Source organism: Gadus morhua, chromosome 11 (genome assembly GCF_902167405.1).
Source record: "Gadus morhua chromosome 11, gadMor3.0, whole genome shotgun sequence".
In the NCBI taxonomy this organism is placed as follows: Eukaryota; Metazoa; Chordata; class Actinopteri; order Gadiformes; family Gadidae; genus Gadus; species Gadus morhua.
The window spans coordinates 26,572,292-26,585,382 of record NC_044058.1 but is presented as its reverse complement, the minus strand read 5'-3'; the positions used below and the strand labels follow the sequence as shown (position 1 = coordinate 26,585,382).

General features: G+C 46.8%; 2 protein-coding genes across 3 annotated transcripts in view; one reads left to right on the top strand and one right to left on the bottom strand.

The window, feature by feature from the left end:
* kntc1 (kinetochore associated 1) overlaps positions 1 to 2,842 on the top strand; it is a 33,614-nt gene extending 30,772 nt beyond the window's left edge. For both annotated transcript variants that reach the window (XM_030369693.1, XM_030369692.1), the window contains exons 59-62: positions 660 to 749; positions 1,277 to 1,431; positions 2,379 to 2,454; positions 2,678 to 2,842. In XM_030369693.1, coding sequence (XP_030225553.1) covers positions 660 to 749; positions 1,277 to 1,431; positions 2,379 to 2,454; positions 2,678 to 2,740 — 384 coding nt within the window. In that variant the 3' untranslated portion in view covers positions 2,741 to 2,842. The remainder of the gene's footprint in view (positions 1 to 659; positions 750 to 1,276; positions 1,432 to 2,378; positions 2,455 to 2,677) is intronic.
* Positions 2,843 to 8,563: 5,721 nt separating this feature from the next.
* On the bottom strand, positions 8,564 to 13,091 carry npy8br (neuropeptide Y receptor Y8b). Its single transcript, XM_030369705.1, has 2 exons — positions 12,841 to 13,091; positions 8,564 to 10,823 (listed from the first exon to the last, which is right to left on the bottom strand). Exon 2 carries the CDS (start codon positions 10,771 to 10,773, stop codon positions 9,580 to 9,582), a length of 1,194 nt encoding a protein of 397 aa, XP_030225565.1. The 5' UTR covers positions 10,774 to 10,823; positions 12,841 to 13,091; the 3' UTR covers positions 8,564 to 9,579.

The window sequence follows — 13,091 nt, the reverse complement described above, 5'->3', positions numbered from 1 at the left end:
AACTCTTATTGGTGTTCAAAACACTCGATGGATGAGCGCCCGAATACGTGTCAGAGGTTCTTCTGGTGTACTCTCCATCTGGATCACTGGCCTTGGAGTTGTTCCCCGGTTGAGGGAAGAGACATATGGGGAGATGACATTTAGTGTCTGTGGTCCTCGCCTCTGGAACAGCCTGCTGGAGGACATCACAATCTGTGACCCCCTTTAAAGGTGACGTATCATACCACCAGGTGTGAGTGTGGTTAGCCGTTACAAGCCGTTTCGAAAATCAGCCTCTTCTGACATCACAAGTGGGCGTGTCCACCTCGATGACTGATAGATGAGCAAGGTTTGCTACCGTCCACTGGGTAGTCTGGTAGACTGATCTATCCAGCATGCATCTAGGTGGACAATGCCTTCTTGTGATTACAGTAGAGGCAGATTTTCTTGTGACGGCTAATCACACTCCACCTGGTGGTATAATATGTCACCTTTTAAAGAAACAATCAAACATACCTAATTATCTCAAAAATCTCTTAATCATTTTCTTACTTTATTTTGGTTTATTTTCATTGTATTGTTAAGCACCTTGTATTGCAATTTTGCCCGAAAGGCGCTTTATAAATAAAGTTTAGTTTGATTTCCGTTGTTCAGACGTTGATGTTTGGTTGTGTCTGCAGGGCTTCCTGTCGGCCTGTAACCCGCTGGCCATCCTGGAGCAGGTGGAGGAGCTCATGACCACTGGGGAGATGGCTGGGATCCCCTCACAGGTCACACATCCTTCCCAGCCCCCCCAATGCCCACTGTTTCTGTAGCGTTGCATAGACCAGGGGTTTCCAACCTGCGGACCGCAAGCCTTAAGTGGGTCACGGCAGGGGGCCAAGTGGGTTGTCGCCTCATTGGCCCAGTACATTTTTTATTCAACATTTATGTAGAGCGTTTTGTTTCTAAATGTGTATGCATGCCCTCATGCCTTGCATATTAAATTTGATAAAGAGACTGTTTGAGGACTGACAAGGGAAATTATGTTTTGATGAGCAATAAACAGAGAGAAATGTAAATGAACCCACATTCTTGTTCACGAGATTGTATTGCTTATTTTGCTGAACCAAATATTGAGTGGATAGTGGCCCCAAAGTATTTCACCAGATGGGTCCCAAAGGCCCACATCTGGGAGCCACTGGCAAAACTCTCTTTGTAGAACTCTGTTTTTTCTAATAAGCTTTCTAATTTCCACTCATTGAATTTTTATGTTCTGAAACCTCGGTCGTCGTCTCCGTGCGTGGGCTGATCTCAGGTCAGGGAGACGGTGTTGATGTTCCTCAACCAGAGCGGGCAACAGCAGAAGGTGCTGAAGACCAGACACTTTGAGGACCTGAAGGCGCTGGTGGTCTCCCGAGGCCAGACCCACCAGGCCAGAGACCTGGTGGACTTCCTCATCAGCCAGAACCGGTAAGTCAAGTCAAGTCAAGTCACTTTTATTTATGTAGCACATTTAAAAACAGGAGTGGACCAAAAGCGCTTTACATTTGCAGAAATCCGGGTTGGGCAAGACAGTTGTTGAAAGGGGCCCAGGGGTACACAGATCTTGACTAAAAAATAAATGCATAAAATAAGTAGAAAGAGAGCAATACAACTAGTAAGAACAGGGTTAAGGGTGTTAAGGGTTGTTAAAAGTAAGAGTGAAAAGGTATGTCTTTAAATTAGACTTAAAACTGGCAAGGGTGGTAGAGGACTTGATGTGGGGCAGAAGGGGATTCCAAAGGTTTGGGCCAGCAACAGAGAATGCCCTGTCACCTTTCGTTTTAAGACGTGTACCGGGGACAGATAGGAGCTGTAAATGCATACATTATTTATTTATCATATATACTTTATACCACGGAAAACCTATCCGAGACATGGAATGACAAACTATTATTCTTCCCTTCCAGTCTAAAAGCTTTTACTCGTTTAACTTGCTTGATGGAGTCCGTTAGCTGTTGCTTGGTAGAGAGAGCGTACCATAAAGGCCCAATCATGATCACAGCAGCCTGAGTTTGATTCCTGCCCGTGGTCCTCCCCTCTTCCTACAATACCTTCCTGTCTATCTCATTCTTTCATAAAGCATAAAATGCAAAAAAATAAAAAAAATAAGATATTGCTTGTATAGTTAAGGTTCATTGTCATTCATCTACTTGCTACTTGCCTCCTTGCACAGTGTCTTAAGTAGAAAAAATGATGACTTCAATACTACTAAATGCTTTGGCAATCCATGCATTGTAGGATCAGTATGCAGGCCCAGAGTTCCCAGAAGGAGCCGATAACCTTCGTTCTTCAGAGCCCAGCAAGCAGGCACCTTTGTTGCACGTTTGTCTTGTTATTTCTGATCGGGGATCAATGATCTCCTTCTCTGTCTCCAGCGTGGAGGAGGCGAACGCCCTCACCCGGGACTTCATGAAACACAGGAAGCCGTCCATCAACTCCTCGCCCCTGACGGTAAGCTCCTGCTGGGCTCCTGTTCCCAGTACAACCCGTGGTTGTACTGGGAAGCGCCAATACAGCGATGATGGGATGGCTTTCATAGTAATTGTGTTTAAATTTATTGTCCTTACCAGTTATGTCTACTCTTTTAATATCGTTTATAAAGGTCACACTATTCATTTGAAATGTGAATCTGAGAGATTCTACTTTCATCAATGCATCTCGTTTTGTTTTGCAGGAATTCCTCAATATTGAAAACGGGGTTTCGGCCTGGAAGGATGAATCTCAATGTACAATTTGATTTACTTATGCTACGTTAACATTACTGTATACTAAATAGGCTGCATTTACATTTAATATTTGTCCTTTTCTTACCTGTTCAAATAAATAAATTGCAATTCTGTTGGACGTGTTGAAATGATTTGGAAACGGAGAATTACAGAAATAACAACAACTACAAGGCTCAAGAACATGGAGCCTTGTTTATGAAATCCCATCTGAATATTGACTGTTTCCTGATCCACAAATCTGCATCAGATTTGATGTAACCACTCGCTATGTAATACGACAATGGAAAGTTTTCAAACACAGTGAACCTAGCCCTCTCTCTTGGTCTACACATGCGTGTAAACCCACTTATTTATAGCTGAGCCTTTACTTAAGCACTCTTAAATGTCAGACGGCCCATTCAATCACTCATTTGTTCAGTCAATATGTGTTTTGACCCAAGGGAAATTGCAGTCAACTGCAATAAACCCTGAATGTCCTCTGATATTAGCAACACCCTGCCTGATGGAGAGGTAGAGAATGAAGGCTGATGTATTCAGAATGAGTAACCCACACTCCAGCCCTGAAGCAGAACTTCACCCTCCGTCCACATGGGGCCATTAATGAAATCAATGAGGATTTTTTTTTTTTTTTCTTGTTTTCCACGTCACGCTAAAAAAAAATGAATGCATAAATCGAATTTATGTTTCTGAAACTCTTTCAACTGTTTAATGTCGAATCAGGTGTTGGCAGAATTCCCATGTTCCGGTAGCTTGTATCATCTGTGATGTGTACACATTTAAAACTGCTAGAACGTGCTTCGTTCATACCCTGGGAACACCGGGCAGAGACCTCCAGTGGGCTCCTGACATGCAGATCAGACGTGTGTTTTGTGTTCCGAGAAGGATTAAGACCTGCTTAGAACTGGCTGGAGAGACGCATCCCACCTGGGACTCACACTGGTTCTACCTCACTGCAGATGCCCCTTCACATGGATAATGTGAAGATGAACTCGGTCTAATGTAGGACAGCTTCCATGAACCAGGCACTAGTTTGGTGTATGTTTTTGACATACTAATGCTCAGATTCTGCTACGGAGTCTGAGTGCGACAGGCTTCTAGTCTAATGGCTGACAATGTAGCAAGACGGACTACCGGCGTTACTTCAGCTCAAGTTCTCTATGTGAGCACCAGGGGGCACTAGACAACACCACTACACTGAAATCTCATTGACGCTGGTTTTGTTTTACATCTTAACTTAAATGTAGGCCATACACTACTAGACCTAATATATGCAATGATTCTTGATAGCTCATATTTGCCATGTCGACTTCTATAGCTAAATGCAAACAATCATTTTTAGACGGCCAAAGGACTCGTTCATGGTTGGATGGATGACATTAAGTTATGTAATTAATTGGAACATGTGCATGTTTGCTATGGCAGAGCCATATTCAAACCAATCGAAGATAACAAACTCACACGCATTCATCACGGCGATGTGACAGTGAACTAACAGTGTGTAATATGTTGCTGCCCACTAAATGGTTTGAGCATCGTCTTATCTTAGAGGGAGCCTATTAGCGCTGCGTATTTTTAAATATTTCAATTTGTCTCCCGATTCTGCTTTCGAAAGGCAAACACGGCGCTGCAGATAACCCCACCCTCGCGGGCCCCCCCACCTTGTTGATGGAGCCGCAGACACCATCAACGCAGACCACCATATGGAGGGAGAGATTGTTCTTGAGTGGAGCTGATTTGATAAGGAATGAATTTATGACACTTGATTGCACCGCAGGTCGTGAAATATTTGCCCGAGATCAATACGCGGTTCCAGAACAACAACACCCCTGCCCCCGGTCCCATCTGCCATCGTTTAATATTGTATTAATAAAACCGAACAAACACGTGCCTTCAAACCTCCAACTTCATGATGCGTTTTTATCGCAGGAAATTATTTACATTTACTTACATAAGTGGAGACTTCAAAGCAGGGTTGGGTTTACGTGTGTATAATTATTACGCTATTTTTAAACCGAGAAGTGGAGCACGGGATAAACCGAGAAGTGGAGCACGGGCTGGACTGAACAGAGACGAGGTGCACCTGTTGGAAGGAAGGGTCTATGAAGGCTCCTAACAAGGCAGGATTACCTCCCCGGTTCAGGGGTTATTGGTCTCTCAGGAGCGCTCTCAACACTATGGCTCCAGGCAACCGGTAACATCAGGAGGAAGGTGCTGTCTCTCGCGCGCGCGCACACACACACACACACACACACACACACACACACACACACACACACACACACACACACACACACACACACACACACACACACACACACACAGAGAGAGAGATCCATCTCCATCCATCATCTGAGGATGTCTGACAGACATGTATGGTGAGGCTTAAGTTTAAAGAACGTGCAGTGCCATCCTCTTAGGCTTTGTCAATGGAAGTTCTCTCAGACCCATAGTCTCTCCAGTGTATGGCTGTAGCCGGGAGCACCGGGGAGAGATTGTCATAACGCTAAACCCTATACCTTTGTTCGTTCTATGATATTCTCCATCTGCAAGGCATTCCATATCAACCCCCATAGGAGGCGGTATCCAGGCAACCAACGGAGGCGGGGATGGTCAACTTCTAACTTGTCATCAAAGGAAATTGAAAGACGGACGCTGTCAGTCCAAGCTTGGACTGCTGTCCATCTGGGCATCCATCCATCCATCCACCCACCCACCCATCACTCTCTCTCTCTCTCTCTCTCTCTCTCTCTCTCTCTCTCTCTCTCTCTCTCTCTCTCTCTCTCTCTCTCTCTCTCTCTCTCTCTCTCTCTCTCTCTCGTTGTCTCTCACTGTCTGTCTGCCTCTCTCTGCCCCTCGCCCCCTCTCTCACTGTATCTCCTTCTCATTCTCTCTCTCTCTCTCTCCCCCTTCTCTCTATCTCTCTCAATCTCTCTCCCACACCCTCTCTCTCCCTCTCTCTCTCTCTCTCTCTCTCTCTCTCTCTCTCTCTCTCGTAGTATATTGTCTCGATATGTTATGACATGGCCATCGCATTAAGTTACTAAAAATACTTTACCTCTGGGGATGCTCATGGCAGCGCATGCATACTAAAACAAAGGCCCCCTCGGGGGCCGCCGTGGCCGACACCGATGGGAGCGCTGCTGTCCCCATCTGTGGCGTCGGCCCAATTGTGCAAGGCAGTCACGGGCTGGCGTAAATTGAGCTTAATTTTAAAAGGCGCATGAGTAAAGTCACCTTTAATCTTTTTTACACAAAATTAAAAAAGCATTTACAGGCGGGCGATCGGAGGCAAATAGGACAATTAGGAAGAGCCCCTCGGGGTCTACCGAATGCGAGGACAGCGCCGTCAGAGGGAGAACAATGAGGTATTGATTGAGTCTATATGCAGGGCGACCTTAAGGCCAGCTACCCGGCGTGTTGCAGTGCATCCATGTCCACGGGAACAGTTGTAATAGCATGAGGGTTCACGAGAGCGCCGGTTAACTCTCAGTGACCTTTCCATCCACGCAGACGAGATGAGATCAGCCCCCTTTTTCTCGAAGGGGCTAGAAAACACACAGAGCGACGATAACCGGATGGGATGTCGTTAAACGGTGGTTGGCTATTAAAGGTGGTCTTTAGGGCGTACCTTGTTCATTCCGCTCCGGTGCTGTGCCGTGGCCGCGTTCATTGCAACGTGGTCGGCTAGAGTTACGGCTGTGGGAATGTCTCTCACTGATACACCTTGTGTCAACAAAAACGGTTTTTCCACTTTGCTGACATTCCCTGTGTGATCTGTGTCAACATGCACGTAACAAATTGGGCCTCTGCGGCTCGGTTTAGCTTTTTATTATTATTAATAATAATAATACTACTACTATCAATAATAATAATAATACTAATACTAATACTAAGAATGTATTGCTAAAAATATCTCTAACAGCTGTCCACCAGATGATGTAAAGAGTCAGACTCTCTGCTCTCCGCCGCTGGATGTGCGCCACGGCCCCCAGGCCCAGGCCCCTGAACCCAGCACTCCTCACCTCCTCACCTCCTCCTCATCACCTCCTCATCAACTCCTCCTCCTCCTCATCCCCTCCTCCTCACCCCCTCCTCACCTGCTCCAGCGCTGCCCTGCTCCCCGTGCTAAAGACCCCCTGACGCTCCTGTGAACGCCAGACGTTCCCAAGGGGCTGATGGGAGGATAGCCCCGCCATCCATCAGCGTCTGCCCCCCCCCCTCCTACCTCACCCCACCCTCACATTGATCCGTGGTCACGTCGTCTGTCTGTGAGGGGCGGGATCCAGCGCGCCAAAACAACAACAACAACAACAACAACAACAACAACTTCTTGAATACGTTCTTCTGCAGACACATAGTATGCATAATGTGATTGGAGGAGACTTCCTGAGTTTAAATACAATCCTGACACACACACACACACACACACACACACACACACACACACACACACACACACACACACACACACACACACACACACGCCTGCACACAAATTTGTACAATGCACAACACACACAGGCAACACACACACACACACACACACACAAACACACACACACAGACAAACACACACACACACACACAGACAAACACACACACACACACACACACAAACACACACACACACACACAGCTTGTTGTGATATCGGTATATTGTTGAAAAAGACAAGGGTCGAGAGCATATCCAGACCTGCACATCGCGGGCGGGTCATGCCGCTGACACACACTACGCACACTCCCCGTCCGGCAGCGTTTTTACCACCCTCTCATCAGAACACCTGTCAGGGCCGGCCTGGGAAACCAGCCAATCACAGTGACGTGGTCCGCCGCAAATAAAGCCATCCAAACAGGGATGAACACAGGCGATACGTCTCTTATTTGACATTCACCTGAACAAAAGTTTCCCACACTTGTGGGCGAGCCGGAAGAGGCCACCTCCTGCTCGTCCACAAGTGTGGACGAGTGTTATTTTTGCCCATAAGCTGGGATCACACCCTCACATCCAAACAAAGGCGAGCATGCAAGGAATACATGAACACAGGGAGGGACATTAACACAAACGCATAACTTTACACCGTCGAAGGGTCTTGACCACATCAGTAGACATCCCTCTGGGAGACGGAGAGGTCTCAGACACCGTGTCACAGTCACACGCATGCACATTGCACGCACGCACACACACAAGCACGCACACTCACACATGCACACGCATGCTCAAACACACACACAAACATACACACTAGCACATGTGCACACACATACACTAACACATACACACACACACAGACACAACATACAGACACTTGCCGACACACAACAAATACGCACACACTTGTGCACAAACACACTCGCACACTCACACATACACACACTCACACATACACCCAGACACAGCTTGGTTTCTTGTGAACAACCCTTGTTAAACACATCCTTCAATCAATCTGGGTACAGTTGTTCTCAGAGATCGAACAGGTTGGCTGCCTTTTGGAAGGACCTGGGAAACACTGAATCTCCCGGTAACACAGGGGCCATGCTTTGCTCCCATTGATCCGGCCGATCAATGGTGAGGTATTTTTAGATGGACGAGGGAGTCTGGCACATCACAGACAACACTGTGTGGGGGGCACTTGGCTTGAAGCAGAGAGGTTTAATCATTCGATTTGAAACTGCAAAAGAAATTTGCTATACATTCCAAAGACACAAGAAGAGAAATATCAGCAAGTGCAAAGAGCTATAGACATATTATGTACGTTATGTACGTCATCTAAAAACTAGCATGATATATATTGACATTACACAATAGCAATAGTTTATATACACAGAAGGAACCATGACATTGACATTGTCCTTTACTGTGCGTTGCATTATGTTTTATGACACTTGATATGACAATTGCATGGAACATTTTACTACTAAAAAGCCCACAGATACAATATATATATATTGCTGCATGGGCCATTTGAAGGGCCATATAACTATAGTTTTTCTATCCATTTTCTGAAGGTTTTGTATAACAGAAATGCCATTACCATGATGCCAGTAAATAATTCATCAGTGGGCACATGAACGCCTGCAGAAACCCTTAGCGCCGATGTTTTTCTCCATCGGAATTGTAATGAGCCCCTTCCAATGGGTAATCATTAACGCATTATGGCTCACTATCCCTTTGTAATTGCTTGTTTTCACCAGTGTTATTAAAGTAACTTATTTGCCGACTCCCTCTCTCTCGTACCATCTGGGCGGTGTGATAGCCTTTTATAGTTATATATATATTTATATATTTTGGCAAGCCGTGGTGAATAGCAATGTTTAACCGTTATGGTTCATTACCACCTGGCTTCCAGGAAACATGTTGTACAATGCAAGAACTATTATTTCAAACCATTCCGTAATATTGTGTTGCCGTTTACACATCCATATATGTCATAGGTTAGTGCACAAAACATCAATAAATACTGTACATCTATTTATATAGATATATATATATAAATATATAAAAAATAAGTGCTTGTGTCTCCCTCTGTCCTGTATGACATGATATTACCGTCAACGGCCTTTGCACCCTCATTCAGTAATTTACTTCCTCTTATGCGGAATTAGGGGCACTGTGTCATCACGGCCCATAAAGTTGTTGTCGCTCCTCATCCACTGATAAGCCAACCACAGCGAGATACCCAATCTGAAGCTTCAGGGATAAGTCCTCCCGTTCGTCAGAAGATCACAACGTCTTTGATGAGCAGCCAACGCCGCCGCCGCCGCCGCCGCGAGGAGCGTGGCTCACATCGGCTCTTGACGTCTCTTGTCGGCCCTTCCTGTCTCAGTCTCTCTTCCTGGAAGACCCCCTGCTTTAGGAGTGGATGCTGATGGACCCTTTGCTCATGTGGGACTCCTTGGTGACCTCGGTGCTCACGGCGGAGAGCGGCAGGTTCTCGTAGCGCTCCGCCGCGCCCCAGCAGCGGCAGTGTGACAGCGTGGCCTTCAGCTGCTTCTGGAAGTTGCTGTTGAGGAAGCCGTAGACGACGGGGTTGACGCAGGTGGACGCCATGGCCACCAGGTGGCACACGGAGAAGATGAGGTTGTGCTGGCAGGAGACCATGAGCTCGTGGTGCCAGTCGAACACGGTGTTGAAGATGTTGAGCGGCAGCCAGCAGACGGCGAACAGCGCCACGATGGAGCCCAGCATGACGTTGATCCGCCGCGAGCCCTTGGCCCGGTTGTCCCTGGAGGAGTCGCGGGCACGCTCCACCATGTCCTTTCTCCGCCGCAGCCGCAGGAAGATGCTCAAGTAGCAGGCGGCGATCAGCCCCAGCGGCAGGAAGTACTGGAAGACCAGCAGGGAGGTCGTGTAGGCCAGACGGTTGCTGTTGGTGGGCCAGCTCTCTGTGCACAGCCAGTGGTCCTGGCCGGGGAAGGGGAGGCTGAGGTTCTGGAGCGGCAGGTTGTCCAGCACGGTGAAGGACAGGAAAGGCACGGAGATGAGGCAGGCCACCACCCAGATGATGCCCACCGCCATGTAGGACTGGCCGACCATGGGCTTCCAGCCCGTGGGGTGGATGATGAGCTGGTAGCGCTCCATGGCGATGAGAACCAAGGAGAAGATGGACACCGTCACCGAGATGCACTGCACGAACGGGGTGAGCTTGCACAGGGCCTCCCCCAGGATCCAGCGGTCCATCAGGGTGTAGATGAGCGTGACGGGCAGGCAGAAGATGCACATGAGGATGTCCGAGCAGGACAGGTTGGCGATGAAGATGTTGGTGACGTTGTGCATCTCCTTCTGCCTGGCGATGACGAAGACCAGGCAAGAGTTGCCCACGATGCCCACGGCGATCATGGTGCTGTAGACCAGGATGAGGAAGGTGGTGCCACTCTTGGAGGAAGGACACTCCTCCTGGTCCCAGGCTAGTTGGATGAGGCTGTAGTTGGCTTTGGGGTGAGACTCCATGATGAACTGATCGAACGCTTCTTCCATAGGCTGTGTGCTGATTGGCTCGTGTTGTACGGGTGGGCAGCAGTTATCAGTGGTTAATGATACTGGCATTGATCACAGGTCTGCATCATCTTTCTGCATCATCGTCTTCCTCTCTCTGCCTGGAAGAGGGGGAGGGATACAGGTAGAAGTAATCATCATAATGTCAATCGATGAATAGGTTGAATAATGTCTAAAACCGGGATATTCGATGAAGCGGACAGATTGCGGTCAGGAGAGAACTGCCAAGGCATGCGAAAAAATAAACACTTTTCTGGATAATCATTCGAGCGTTTTGGCAAGAGTGTCGTACATCACGAGCCATCTAAGGAGTTCAGATTCACGCCGCTCTTGGGTGTTTTTCCAGCGTGCCGAGATGTTTTCATGCCCTATGCAGCTGTGTCAACAGGAACACTGGAGCGTGGTACAAGAGAGAATACCACTAATAATTAGAGCGAGAGAGAATCGTTTGTCTTGTGGCATGGCTCATATCATGAGGCCCTGACGGAAAGAAGTTATAAAAAAAGGGAGGAGAAGGATTGGTGGCTCTGCGAGGGTGCAGCGGCGAATGATGCAGGGATGGTGGCACATTAGGAGACCGGCGAAGAGCCTCGCTCCGGTGTCATTACAGAGAGATTAGATGGGTTTGGATCACCATAGCAGTATTAACATCCGGGCGTTTCGAAGACGTAGTTGTTATGGCAGTTCTCTTGTTTTATTGGGCCTAATCTTGCTTATTTTGTATAAAAACCAAAAGAAACCTTTTTTTTTTATTTGAGCATATAAGCGTGTTCTTGATCATTTGATAGATTAATGTGAATGTAGAAATTGTATTCTTTATGCTAGGCCATGGGAAAGGGAATTGTGTCCAGATTTCAGAGATGCTTCTGTGTGTGTGTGTGTGTGTGTGTGTGTGTGTGTGTGTGTGTGTGCGTGTGTGTGTGTGTGTGTGTGTGTGTGTGTGTGTGTGTGTGTGTGTGTGTGTGTGTGTGTGTGTGTGTGCGTCTGTGTGTGTGTGTATGTGTATGTGTGTGTGTGTGTGTGTGTGTGTGTGTGTGTGTGTGTGTGTGTGTGTGTGTGTGTGTGTGTGTGTATTCATAACCATATATCCTAAGTCATCAATCAAAAATAACAACCCGTTTTTTTAACCGAATCTCAACTAACTAAATTGGTTCTATTGTACTATGGCCACAGAACTAGAATCTGGTGCCATATAAATGCATTATCTTGAAATGCGGCATTGATAATGTAATAACAGATACCAAAAGACCATATGTTCTTACTGTTATTATGAGAGGCTACATTTTCAAGCTATAGAAAAAAACTAATTTCAGTGTAATTTCAGTTCCCCTCAAAAGCCTTGTGGCAGGTTATGTATGGACGGGCCTGGAAGTATTGTCCCTTTGGAGTAAAACGTCCCCATTAAGAGATGAAAGCTTTAACCAGTATCACTCGCTCACCAAAATGCAACTAAAGTGGGCTCTAACAAAACCCAAGTCAGGCTGCAACCCTTGAATCACGTTTAAATTGACATAATACTGCAATTATTCAAATGAGGCATAAAACAATGAGCAACAAACGGTGAAAGATCGTGTATAATGTAATAAACTTCACATCTATACATCTTCTACAAACAAACTTAGTGATGCATACACAAAATCCTCAACTGCGCACTTAAAACACACTATGTTTCTTAACATGAGTCCTGTATGGAGAACAGCGACGATCATCTAACGTCCGAAACCAGTGTGACACATGAGTGACAGCCGGTCCCGGACCCTACTCGACCAGTACATGTTAATGGTCAGCTCATGAGGTGGACCATGTAGTCCGGACGGCCACGGTGGGACCCGGTCCGGAATACGGCGGGAGACTCTCAGGGAATCAGACGCTCATCCACTGGTGGATCCCACGAGGCGATACTTTATACCCACCTGTCCTCTACATTATTAAATAACACCTGTTACATTATCAATTAGACATTTAAGATGTCAAACAGCACACCTAGAAAGAGTTCCACTGATTTCATATTAAAACCATGACCCATCATGAGAGACATAAACAACAACATTGTTAACAGACGAGGAAAAGAAAAAAATAAAGTACAAAGGATTTTTATATGAGTAATTTTCTACTCACCAACATGTCAGCTCTCAGTTAACTTGGAATATCGGCTGGAAGAGAACACGGCAGAGTTTTAACCCGCTGGGAGGTAGGAGGGGTCCAGCCCGTTCGCGGATCTATCCACTCTGTCTCTTAAAGCACCACCGATCCCTTCAGCGCGAGCAGGGATGTGATCGATTAGCCGGGATGTGATCGAGCAGCCGGGATGTGATCGAGCAGGGGTGTGTTTGAAGCTGGATGTGATTGGAGCGCGTTATGTAACAGGC

What these genes read in the sequence shown, in the direction of transcription:
- npy8br (XM_030369705.1), bottom strand. Translation starts at nt 10,773, where the DNA reads ATGCCAGTATCATTAACCACTGATAACTGCTGCCCACCCGTACAACAC.